Here is a 12711-nt window from a genome sequence, read left to right as displayed (position 1 = left end):
AAATCCAGCAAAGGAAAAATAAGTCCACATTTTTCCAATTTTAAGATTGGAAATATAGTTGTCATGTTTAATGAATGGCGTAAACAAGCTACTGGCCAAGGATGTTATACAAAGCACTCCAACATATTTATAGGCACAAACTAAACCACAAACAGTATACTGTTCTGCTCTTAGCCAGATACATTTTCTCTTCTATTCCATCCAAATTGAATCTGTAATTTGACATAGTATTTGTTCCTTTGAAATTAATGCATTCAGGTTTTCTTTTAAGCTTTCTTACCTTTTGTAAACTGGCCCTGTCTGATGGTGGAATCATTTCAGGAGTAAGAACGTGAGGAGGATCAATGCCCTTGATTAACTTCTGACTGATTAAGTGAAAAGCCAAGGCAAATTGATCCTTTGAAAGCTTCCCACAGTCCTTTGTGTCGCATAATGACCTGCACAAATAAACAAAATAAACGGTATATAAGTGCCACAACTGCAAAAAGTCCAGAGAGAAAGTACCGCTATGCTGCTTTTTAAAAATAATGTGGTGAATTTAAAAAGACAGTCACACCAACTTGCAAGTTATTAAAAACTCACTCAACTGTTCGAAGAGGTAGATCAGCTAAGATGGTAAAAAGAGAATGTTCACCCTGGTGCTGAGCAAGAGCCTCTAATCTGGGTTTATACTTTGTGTTTTCTTACCAATTTTCAGAACCACTATACAGTAAAAGTTGTGGTGGGCCAAATAATTCTAACATTCCTTACTCCCAACACATTTTTAACATTAAAAGATATTAAAGATAAAACCTAAGTCTCAACAAATTTGATTCACTGGTGGCATTAGAAGGATTCTAAAACAAGCACAATTTTCATGTTGCTATGCCTCCTGCAACTCTTGGAGTAGGAGGATACAAGGATCACCAAGCCAAAGCAGAATGAACAGCTGCAAATGGAAATCACATGTGAGGAAAAGGCAGCAATCTGGAAAGCTTATACAATCACTTGAAGAGAAACAGCAAACGTTTTACTCTATTTTCTTTTTCTGTAAGTAAAAAAAAAGAAGTTCAGCTTTCTGAAATCCTGATCTGTTTAACTCATTGAAGGCCAGTAGGGTCTGATGAAAAGACTACATACTTAAAAAGACTATGCGTCACATAGATCTTAAATTCCAGCTTTTCTACTTATTTCTTCTTGTAACCTTGGCTAAATTTTTTTAACCTCTCCAAACCTTAGTTTCCTCATCTATAAAGTGGAGATGGTAACACTCATCTTGTAAAATTACTATCAGAATTAAAGACAGGATATATAAAAAGTATGGGCACAACATCAAGCCAGTGACGGCTGCCATTTATTGAGTATAGTGCCTACCCTAGGCACTCAATAGTGGCAGCTACTACTAATTATGCATATTTAATCTTTCCCAGTCTTGGGTTCTTGTTTCTTTTAAGGCAGATCTACTTACTGTCTGCCTCCGTTCTTTTCTAAGTTTCTCTTTACAACTATGTAGTTCAACTTTTGAGGTTTCTGCCTCTTGAAAACCTGAAGATAACCTCTGGTATCGTTAGGTGGACTGGCAGCAGACACATTATAAAGCATTTTCATATACATTATCTCATTTTCTGTGAAATTCATTAAAGACACTAGGGTTTGTCTTTTTCAAGGACCAAGTATGTTATTCCTATGTGAAAGTATGAAGGTATACATATACACTATAAAATTATGCAGGTATGCCTTGAAGATACTGTTTTTTACATTGTTTAAATTTCATATATCTGGATTCTCTGAAAATTTTAAGTTTAATTGATATAAACAGAAGCTGGATTTTAACATTCTAGTAACAATTAACTGACACTGTCATTTTATTTTATTTTATTTTATTTTTGAGATGGAGTTTCACTCTTGTTGCCCAGGCTGGTGTGCAATGGCGTGATCTTGGCTCACTGCAACCTCCACCTCCCAGGTCCAAGCAATTCTCCTGCCTCACCGTCCCTAGTGGCAACTACAGGTGCGCACCACCACGTCTGGCTAATTTCTTTTATTTTTAGTAGAGACAGCGTTTCACCATGTTGGCCAGGCTGGTCTCAAACTCCTGACCTCAGGTGATCCACCTGCCTTGGCCTCCCAAAGTGCTGGGATTACAGGCGTTAGCCACCGCGCCCAGCCGATGCTGTCAATCTTATAAAGCTTCAGGTAACCCATTCTCAAGCTTTTGTCCATTAGCCAGAAGAATTCTTCAGATTCTGATTTTCTCTATAAAAATTCTGAAACAAAAACTGTCCTATTTACAAATGACTAAAAATCAAAATGCAGAAACTGGAATTGATACAAAACCATATTTAAAAAAAAATCAAATCAAATAAAGTCTTACCATATATGGGCTAGTAAGGTAGAAGGTAAACCTGTTTTCAAGAAGATTTCACGGACCTCCAGTCCAGACACAAATCCGTCCATATCTTTATCAGTTTTCAGGAAGATTTCATCATATTTAGCTTTTTCTGCAGGGGATACAACCCACTACGGGGGGGGGGGGGGGGGGGGGGGAGGAGAAAAACAGTATTTCTGCCAAAATGAAACAAACTTTGAAGTGTCACTCTTTCAATCCATTACAGTATCCATCACAAATTCTGAACAATTCTACCCTACTAACTCAGAGCAACAATGTATCACTTCCATATGACATCTCAATCAAAACGCTGTGGTGAAGACGAAATAACAGAAGAAAATACAGGCCAATTAGGACTTATCTATAGGTGCACATTTCCACTTTTTATTAAGAAATGAGTAAATTCAAACATAGTTAACTCTTGACTTATGCCCACATTAATATAGGTAACTCAAAGTCTGTATAAACAAAATACTCAGATAATTCTCAATCTTTATTTTTTATAGTTTGACCCAGCAGTGTTAACCACAGCCAAACTGGCTGATTTGCCTATCCTGTCATTAATCTTCCTTTACTCAATCTGACAAGAGGCAGGCTGGGGGCAGAAAAAAAAAGCCTTGGACAACCCAGAATTCGGTAATTTGATCCCAAAGAATCAAGAGTTAACTGAGATCAAACAAAAATAAAAACAACTATTAATTATGCCAGGGCAAACATGCCATGTTAGCATGGAGCATCTTCCATCTCTAACTTTAATTCCAGGGAGATCAAGATAAAGCCAATAAAACATTCATATGACTCAAGGCCAAATGTAGAAAGAATATGTCTTCTCTGGAGTATCACATTATGTAGGTTCAACCAGATGGTGCTCTAAAATTTTTATCCCTTTAATTGCTCTATCTTTGTCAAATAGTAAACTATTAAACGCCATGCACTTTGTTAAAAAAAATCCTTTAACACTGATAAATCTATACCTGTCTTAATGGTGCTTTGGTAGGTAAAATGCCTACAGATGGTAAGGAGTGGTAAGATTCCTTGGTTGATGCTGAAGTGGGGATCAACCGCACAGAGCCTGATATACTGACCGTTTTTCTCTTAGATGGTGGCACCAAGGCTGGAGGCAAGGACATTGGCACAGGTTCTTTCTCCAGTGCACAGTATACCAAAAACATGGCCTTCAAAATAAATGAACCAGGGTCATATATATTAAAAGCACTTAATATTCACCCACTGAATTGATTATTGTTCAATGATAAATCATCTTTAGGCTCTCAAATCCTTTTTTAAGAAATTGGGCTGGGAGGGAAAGAAGAGAAAAATGAGGGAGGGATGAAAGAAAGGAGGGAGAAAAAGAAAAAAAATAAAAAGTAAGAAATATTTAGGAAGATATCCTTAGTAAAAATTTAGAGATGCACCCTTCAACTAAAGTTTTTGCAATGTCAAAGGCAAACAATAATTTGAGAAGACAACATCTGCAAAGAAAGAAGTACTCTCCCTAATATATAAAGAGCTCCTAAAAATTAACAGAAAAAAAAAGTCCAACAGAAAAATGGAAAAAGAGTTTGAAGAGATATTTTACAGACAAGCAAATCCCTTAAATGGTCCATTCTTTAACATACAAAAATATGCCCAATCTTAGATGAAAACTGTAAGTTAAAACTATATTGAAATACCATTTTCCACCTAATTGGCAAAAACTCCAAGTTTCAAAACATACTTTTTTAGCTAAACTGTGGGGAAATTTTCTTACACTGCTGATGGGAGCTGAGGGGTAGCAGACTATGCTACCCCAAAACATTCCACTTTGGCATAAGGATTATTTTGAACTGAAAGCAACTGAGAAGTAGTAGTATCAAAAAAAAAAAAAAAAAAGTTCTCTGCCCTCCCTCTCTATGCCTAAAAGCAGGATATAAATTTACAAAGGTGTCCCTCTTGCCCTCTCTACAAGGAAGGATAACAGTTCCTGCCCAAAATGACTTCAGACCCTTATCAGCCTAGAGGTGTCGCCAGAAGAATTATATAACAAACTTTACGCTGCTGGTGGGAATGTAAAGTAGTTCAGCCATTGTAGAAAACAGTGTGGCAATTTCTCAAAAAACTCAAGGCAGAATCACCAATGACTCAGCAATCCTATTATTGGGTATATACCGAAAGGAATATAAATTGTTTATCATAAAGCCATATGCACACATATGTTCATCACAGCACTATTCACAATAGCAAAGACATGGAGTCAACCTAAATGCCCATCAATGGTAGATTGGATTTAAAAAATGTGTTACATACACATCACGGAATACTACACAGCCATAAAAACAACAAGATCATGTCCTTTGTAGCAAAACATACAGCTGGAGGCCATTATCCTAAGCAAACTAACACAGGAACAGAAAAACAAATACATGTTCTTGCTTCTAAGTGGGAGCTAAACATGGAGTAAATGTAGTCACAAAGAAGGGAACGACAGACACTGGGGCCAATGTGAGGGTGGAGGGAGGAAGAGGTTCAAAAAACTACCTATCATTTATTAACTGAATGACAAAATAATCTATACACCAAACCCCTGTGACATGCAATTTACCTATATAACAAACCTCTACATGTACCCCTGAACCTAAGAGTTAAAAAAAATTCATTGTTCTTTGTTAAAGATGCTGTATTAGGCTAAGTTCTTTTCTTTTGCAGTAAAGAGTTTAATTGATGCAAAACTGGTCACACCACACAGAAGATAGAGTTATTACTCAAATCAATCTCCCCAAGAATTTGGGAGCTAGGGTTTTTCAGACAGTTTGGGGAAGGGGTGGGGATGGCTAGGCAATGGGTGCTTGCTGCTGACTGGTTGAGGGTGCAGTCATGGGGGTATGGGAAATGGTCCTCCTGTGCATAGAATGGCTTCTGGGTGGGACCACAGGAACAAGTCCAGGAGAGAGCCATGGTTAGACATGCAAAAAACTCCAAGTGCAGGGCAGCTTGTCTTGATTCCAGGGTGTAGAAAAGGCGTAAGGGAGGCTCCACTGAAGATTCAGTAGGAAAATTACATGGCCTCGCTGTGAGTGCCTGGCTGTGGCTGGATGTCAGAAGCTGCTCTTTTTCTCTTTCTCACTGGATCACTCGAGAGATGGTCAAGGAGGTATTCCTAATAGCTCAGAGTTTGGAGAGAATGTGTCCTGGTCGTTTTGGGCTTCAGCTAGCTGTGGTGGTGGGAGGATTGGGCACAACGTGGGACATAAGGCTCCCAACTGCTGCCCTGCAGGAGCCAGGGCACTCCTGGGCAGCTCCTAGAATGGAAAGGCCACGTTGGGGTGCTGCACTTTAGTCCGTTTTCGTATTGCTATAAATAAATACCCAAGGCTGGGTCATTTATAAGGAAAACAAGCTTAACTGGCTCACAGTTCTGCAGGATGTACTAAGCATGGCTCCAGTATCTACCTCTGGTGAGGCCTCAGGGAGCATCCAATCATGGCAGAAGGCAAACGCGGTGCAGACGTGTCACATGGCAAGAGCAGGAGCAAGAGCAAGCCCGAGTTGTAAGACACCTATTAGACAGTTAACTCTTTTCCTGAGTTTCTTCCATGTATATATGAAATATATATGTTAATAAACTTGTTTTTCTCTTATCTTTTGTTACAGGGTTCTCAGTCAATAACTTAAAAGCGTATAGGAAAAATTATTTTTCTTCCCCTAACATGCTCAAGTTGGTACCACCCCTTTGAAGGGCAAACTGGCAACATCTACCATATTGCAAATGTATTTCCCCTTTGGCTCTGCAATCCCACATATGGGAATCTATCCATATGAAATGCTGTATGAAAAAGATTATTAATTGCAGCACTGTTTGTATTAGCACCCAAATGCCCATCTACAAAACCTGGTTTAAAGAATTATGGTATACTTTACACTGGGAAGTTAAGGTAAAAAAATTATTTTAAAAAATGGTATATCCATATAACGAAATACTACAAAGCATTAAAAAAATCATAAAGAACATTGTGTGTCTTAACTGTGGTGGTGCCTTCAGGCATATAATTGCCAAAACTCATCAAATTATATACTTAAATTGGATGCAGTTTGTTGTCGGTAGCCTTGAATAATGTTAACCAGGAAAAAAAGAATCATGGGGCTCTCGTAGTGAAAAGGTATCCAAGATAAACTGTTAACTATGAAAAAGTATAGTGTTGAACAGTGTGTTTAGTGGGTTATCTTTTGTGGTAAGGAGGAAATAATTAGTTATATTTGTTTATATTCGCATTAAGAAATTCTAAGATAGGCTGGGCGCAGTGGCTCATGCCTGTAATCCTGGCACTTTAGGAGGCTGAGGTGGGTGGATCACTTGAGGTCAGGAGTTTGAAACCAGCCTGGCCAACATAGTAAAACTCCATCTCTACTAAAAATGCAAAAAAATTAGCCAGGCGTGGCGCACATGCCTGTAATCCCAGCCACTTGGGAGGCTGCGGCAGGAGAACTGCTTGAACTTGGGAGGTGGAGACTGCAGTGACCTGAGATGGTGCCACTGCACTCCAGCCTGGGCAATAGAGAGACTCCATCTCAAAAAAAAAAAAAAAAAAAAAAGATAAAAAGAAAGAAATTCTAAGATAAATAAGAAATTAAGAAAATTGGTCAGAGAGCAGGGATAAATGGAGCAATTGAGAGTGAGGTAGAACTGACATTTTTTTCACTGCATCTCTTCTTATATTGATTCTTGAACCATGACAAATATTTTTAATACATAAAGCACTTGCACAAAATGGGAAAAATTTGCATACAGACTGTCCCAGAATATATCCTCTTCATTTTAAAGCATTCAAGGTACCTTCAAGACTTTCAGAGCATGAAAGTTCTCCATAACTATCTTTGAGCATATGAAATTACTCAAACTAACCTGGAACCTCTAGAAAGAGTCCAGCAACTACGAGAAGAAAGCTTGCGTGTTTCTTAAATTTTTCTTTTCTTTTCTTTTTGGTTGTTTTTTTTTTCGCCCAGTGCAGTGACACGATCTTGGCTCACTACAACCTCCGTCTCCTGGGCTCAAGCCTTCCTCCCACCTCAGCCTCCCAAGTAGCTGGGTCTACAGGCACATGCTACCAAATCCAGCTAATTTTTTTTTTTTTTTTTTTTAAGAGAAAAGAATTAGCCATGTTGCCCAGGCTGGTCTCCAACTTCTGAGCTCAAGCGATCTACCCACCCCAGCCTCCCAAAATGCTGGGATTACAGGTGTGAGCCACTGCACCTAGCCTCTTAATTTTTTTTCTTCCAGTGAAAATTACAATTTTTCCCAAAAGAAAATTTACATATAATCATATATTAAGTTTTGTGGGGCTTTCACGTCTATTTATATATTTATTTAATTTGTTTATTTTGTTTATTAATTTATTGACAAAGGCTCACTCTGTTGCCCAAGCTGGAATGCAGTGGCAAGAACACAGCTTGCTGTGGCCTCAACCTCCCAGGCTCAAGTGAGTCTCTCACCTCAGTTTCCCAAGTAGCTGTGACTACATGCGTATGTCACCATGCCTGGCTAATTTTTTTATGTTTTGCAGAGATGAGGGTCTCACTATGTTGCTCAGGTTGGTATCAAGCAACTCTGGGATCAAGTAAGCCACCACATCCAGCCTCTCAAATCAGTATTTATTGAGCACTCAATGCAACAACACTGATCACTGATTTCCAGGATTACTAATGTCATTTTACAAATCAAGACACTGAAGCTAAGATGCTAAGTAACTTGCCCAATATAATATTTTTAATAAGTGATACAGTGGGGTTCAAACCAAGATCTTCTGGCTACAGAGTTCTTGCTTTTTTCCAAATTTGATCAGCTTTATTAGCAGCATATATGTTAATATTCCAATACCATGCTGTCCTTTACAACTAATAAAACTAAACCTTAACCCACTGGTACCCAAATTTTAGCAGGCATCAGAATTACTTGGACAGCATGATAAAGCACAGATTTCTGGCCTCCGCACTCAGAATTTTCTAACCAGTAAGGTTGGGCCTGAGAATTTGCATTTGAAACAAGTTCTCAAGTGAAGCTGATGCTGTTTGTCCAGGAACCACACTTAACCATGACTTCTCCTCTCCCTTTTCACTAACCAGCCTGGAAGAATTCAATTTCAGTTTTAGAAACACACAAACTTTCTATTTCCAAAAGACTGAAACTCCAGAAAGAAAACAATCTGGCTAACACACACTTCCAACCAAATTCACAATATATGTACTGTGAAATTGTCAGAATGGCACTAAGAGAAGTGCCTAGTGTACACTCTAACAGTCAGCACTTCTCTTGCTGCAGATGGAGTCATTTCCTGGAAAAGTGGACACTAGAAGCAAAAAAGCAACGTTAGCCATCTGTTGCCAACAGACAACACATTTTTATGAAAGTTAAAAATATATATTATTAATTTCACGTTGACTTGAAAATAGATTCCCTGGCAAAACTAAAGCCAAAAATTATACCGCCAAATAAAAGAGCAAAAGTGAACAGAATGCTTTTAATACTGCTGGGTTACTTGTTTTTCTTATTATATTGTACTTATTCCTATCAAAAGTATGCCACTGAAACAAAAGCAACTAAATCAAATGCACCATATTCACACACACACCAAAAAAATCTGGCTAGTAACTAGTTGTCAAACTGAAACATACTAGCAGGTGCATTTATACAGAAAGAGACACTTAAGGAAGAAGCATTTAGAATGTCTTTTCATTTCAGAGTAAAAGTATAAAAAATTTTATTAATAATAATAATAAAAGTATCAAATTCCTGAGACAGCAGGGAAAGAGGAGATTTAATTTTACTGTCGTAATCAGTTACTAACAGCTGCCCACTTACTCTGATATTTTTTCATTTTCCATGCTTTTAGGCAGTATTTCTGAAATTTTAGTCACCATCAGAATCACCTGGAGGGCTTTTAATTCTTGGGCAAAGCCCAAGACTTTGGTGAAACCCCATCTCTACTAAAAATACAAAAATTAGCTGGGCATGGTGGCAGGCGCCTATAATCCCAGCTACTCTGGAGGCTGAGGCAGGAGAATTGCTTGAACCTAGTAGGTGGAGGCTGCAGTGAGTCAAGGTCTTGCCACCGCACTCCAGTCAGGGCGACAGAGTGATACTTTGTTTCAAAAAAAAAAAAAAAAAGTGAAAAGATCTCTCACTTTTACAACCCAACAGGAGGAAGAGATATGCAAAAGTTAATTTTAATACAATGTGATACATGCTAATACACACAGAAACAGCTCCTCTATACATCTCTAAGTGCCAAAAACTCCTCACATAATGAAGACCCAAACAAATGGTACTGACAAAAGCTTATGCCACTTTCAGTCTAAGAACTTACCTCACAGAAAAATTTAAGGCTTAGTAAGAATGTAAAAACCAATAGATATGCAGACAAATGGCAAAATAAAAAGGGCATGGATACACGCTTCCAGAGAATAGAGCAGGAAAAGGGAAAAAGTAACTTCATGGTGGTGAAATCTGGCAAACACTATCTTAAATAAGTGAAGGTTAACATCAACAGTGATGTCACATGGATATCATATACCCCTAATATAATGTGATGATGAAAGCATTACGCCTCCACGTTATTCTTTGCAAAAACTCATTTGCCCAGTCTAGTCATGAGAATAGCATCAGACAAACCTAAGTTGGGAGACATTCTGCGGGATATCTAGCCAGTATTCCTCAAAAATGTCAAGGTCATAAAAAGCAAGGCAAGACTGACAAACTCATATACCAGAGAGACTGAAAACATGACAACTAAAGGCAACGTGATACCCTAGACTGGATCCTGTGACAGAAAGGAAAAACTGGTGAAACCCAAATAAAGTCTGGAATTAATAATGCACCAATGTTGTTTTTCAGTTTTGACAGATGTACCATGGTAATGTAATATGTTAATAAGGGAAACAGTGAAGGGGAATGGAAAACTGTTCTCTGCAACTTTTCTATAAATCTAAAATCACTCCAAAATTTAAAGTTCATTAGGAAAAAAAAAAAAAAAAGAACATGACTCTAGAAGGCTCAGGTTAGCCTGGGTTGTAAGCCAGTAACTGCTGTGCTTAGAGAAGCTAAATTATAGGATCTTGTCAAACTCTAAATATCTACAAAAAAGCATGAGCATAGGCTCATTCACCAAATACTAAATTCCTAGATTTACGGGCCTTCTCTTTAAAATTAAAAGCAGTAGTTTCAGCCCTAATAAAACAAAGAACTATTTTACAGAATAGGACTATACACTTGTAGAACTAACCCCACAAAGAGAATAAACTTTAACATAATTATCAGTCACTTCCCTTGGTTCACGGGAAGTAGCATAATTTTAGATACATTTCTAGTTTTCAAACCATAACAGAAAAATTTGGCCCTTTGGCTGGACATGGTGGCTCGTGGCTCAGGCCTGTAATCCCAGCATTTTGGGAGGCCAAGGCGGGTGGATTACCTGAGGTCAGGAGTTTGAGACTAGCCTGGCCAACATGGTGAAACCCCATCTCTACAAAAAATACAAAAATTAGCCAGGCATGGTGGTGGGCACCTGTAATCCCAGCTACTCAGGAGGCTGAGGCACAAGAACAGATTGAACCTGGGAGGTGGAAGTTGCAGTGAGCCGAAATCATACCACCATACTGCAGCCTGGGGGGAGGGGAGGGAGGGAGAGGGAGGGAGGGAGAGAGGGAGGGAGGGAGGGAGGAAGGAAGGAAGGAAGGAAGGAAGGAGGGAAGGAGGGGGAAGGAGGGAAGGAGGGAGGGAAGGGAGGGAGGGAGGGAGGGAGGAAGGAGGGAGGGAGGGAGGGAGGGAGGGAAGGGAGGGAGGGAGGGAGGAAGGAGGGAGGGAAGGGAAGGAGAGAGGGAGGGAGGGAGGGAGGAAGGAAGGAGGGAGGGAAGGAGGGAGGGAGGGAGGGAGGGAGGGAGGGAGGAAGGGAGAGAGAGAGGAAGAGAGAGAGAGAGAGAGAAAGACAGAAAGAAAGAAAGAAAGAAAGAAAGAAAGAAAGAAAGAAAGAAAGAAAGAAAGAAAGAAAGAAAGAAAGAAAGAAAAGAAAAGAAAAGAAAAGAAAAGAAAAAGAAAAATTTGCTCCTTTTACAAAATGTCACCTTAGTGCTCCATCAGAGACTTTCTACAAAGCCAAATGGGCCAGAAGTTAAACTCAGGGAAATACATTTCCAATATCCTTACAATCTAGTCAGGTAATTCATCAATGAGTAAACAGAATACTGATATATAATCACAGATATTTTAAAAATCCAGATTCAAGTGGGTAGATATGATTTTTTAAATCTTTTTGTGTATGTACATACACATATACATTATACATTCCACATACACAAAACTCTCTGAAGTCATTTCACTTGTGGCCAGAATACCTATGGCCATGCCAAGGCCTAACTTTTACAAATTTACTTTTTTAAAACAAAACGGAACAAAAAAACTAAAAGATATTCTAGATTCTGGATTTTTAATTAAACTACTGGGTTTCTGAGAATATGAACAAGCATTTACATTTGAAAAAAAACAACGGCCATTCATCAAAGGTTCACATGGCAACAGAAGTTTGTATACAGTTTAGAATCTTTAACTTCATTTATTAAAAAGATAAACTTTGGGAGAATGTGTGCGTCCAGGAATTTATCCATTTCTTCCAGGTTTTCTAGTTTATTTGCGTAGAGGTGTTTATAGTATTCTCTGATGATAGTTTGTATTTCTGTGGGGTCAGTGGTGATATCCCCTTTATCATTTTTTACTGCATCTATTTGATTCTTCTCTCTTTTCTTCTTTATTAGTCTTGCTAGCGGTCTATCAATTTTGTTGATCTTTTCAAAAAACCAGCTCCTGGATTCATTGATTTTTTTTTGAAGGGTTTATTGTGTCTGTAACTCCTTCAGTTATGCTCTAATCTTAGTTATTTCTTGCCTTCTGCTAGCTTTTGAATGTGTTTGCTCTTGCTTCTCTAGTTCTTTTAATTGTGATATTAGGTTGTCAATTTTAGATCTTTCCTGCTTTCTCTTGTGGGCGTTTAGAGCTATACATTTCCCTTCACACACTGCTTTAAATGTGTCCCACAGATTCTGGTATGTTGTATCTATTTCTCATTGGTTTCAAAGAACATCTTTATTTCTGCTTTCATTTTGTTATGTATCCAGTAGTCATTCAGGAGCAGGTTGTTCAGTTTCCATGTAGTTGAGTGGTTTTGAGTGAGTTTCTCAATCCTGAGTTCTAATTTGATTGCACTGTGGTCTGAGAGACAGTTTGTTATAATTTCTGTTCTTTTACATTTCCTGAAGGGTGCTTTACCTCCAACTATGGGGTCAGTTTTGGAATGAGTGTGATGTGATGCTGAGAAGAATGT

The 12711-nt window shown here is 38.4% G+C and overlaps 1 protein-coding gene across 20 annotated transcripts in view; it reads right to left on the bottom strand.

Moving 5' to 3' along the window:
- EPS15 (epidermal growth factor receptor pathway substrate 15) overlaps positions 1-12711 on the bottom strand; it is a 161741-nt gene that overhangs the window by 79092 nt on the left and 69938 nt on the right. For 12 of the 20 annotated variants that reach the window (XM_074006968.1, XM_074006963.1, XM_074006967.1 and 9 more), the window contains 3 exons: positions 3343-3543; positions 2354-2499; positions 281-437 (listed from right to left, as the gene is read on the bottom strand). In XM_074006968.1, coding sequence (XP_073863069.1) covers positions 281-437; positions 2354-2499; positions 3343-3543 — 504 coding nt within the window. The remainder of the gene's footprint in view (positions 1-280; positions 438-2353; positions 2500-3342; positions 3544-12711) is intronic. The other 8 variants (XM_074006985.1, XM_074006979.1, XM_005543396.5 and 5 more) reach the window with 1 other exon arrangement.

This window comes from Macaca fascicularis, chromosome 1 (assembly GCF_037993035.2).
Source record: "Macaca fascicularis isolate 582-1 chromosome 1, T2T-MFA8v1.1".
In the NCBI taxonomy this organism is placed as follows: domain Eukaryota; kingdom Metazoa; phylum Chordata; class Mammalia; order Primates; family Cercopithecidae; genus Macaca; species Macaca fascicularis.
The sequence above is the reverse complement of the archived record's forward strand: the minus strand, read 5'-3'. Positions and strand labels throughout refer to the sequence as shown.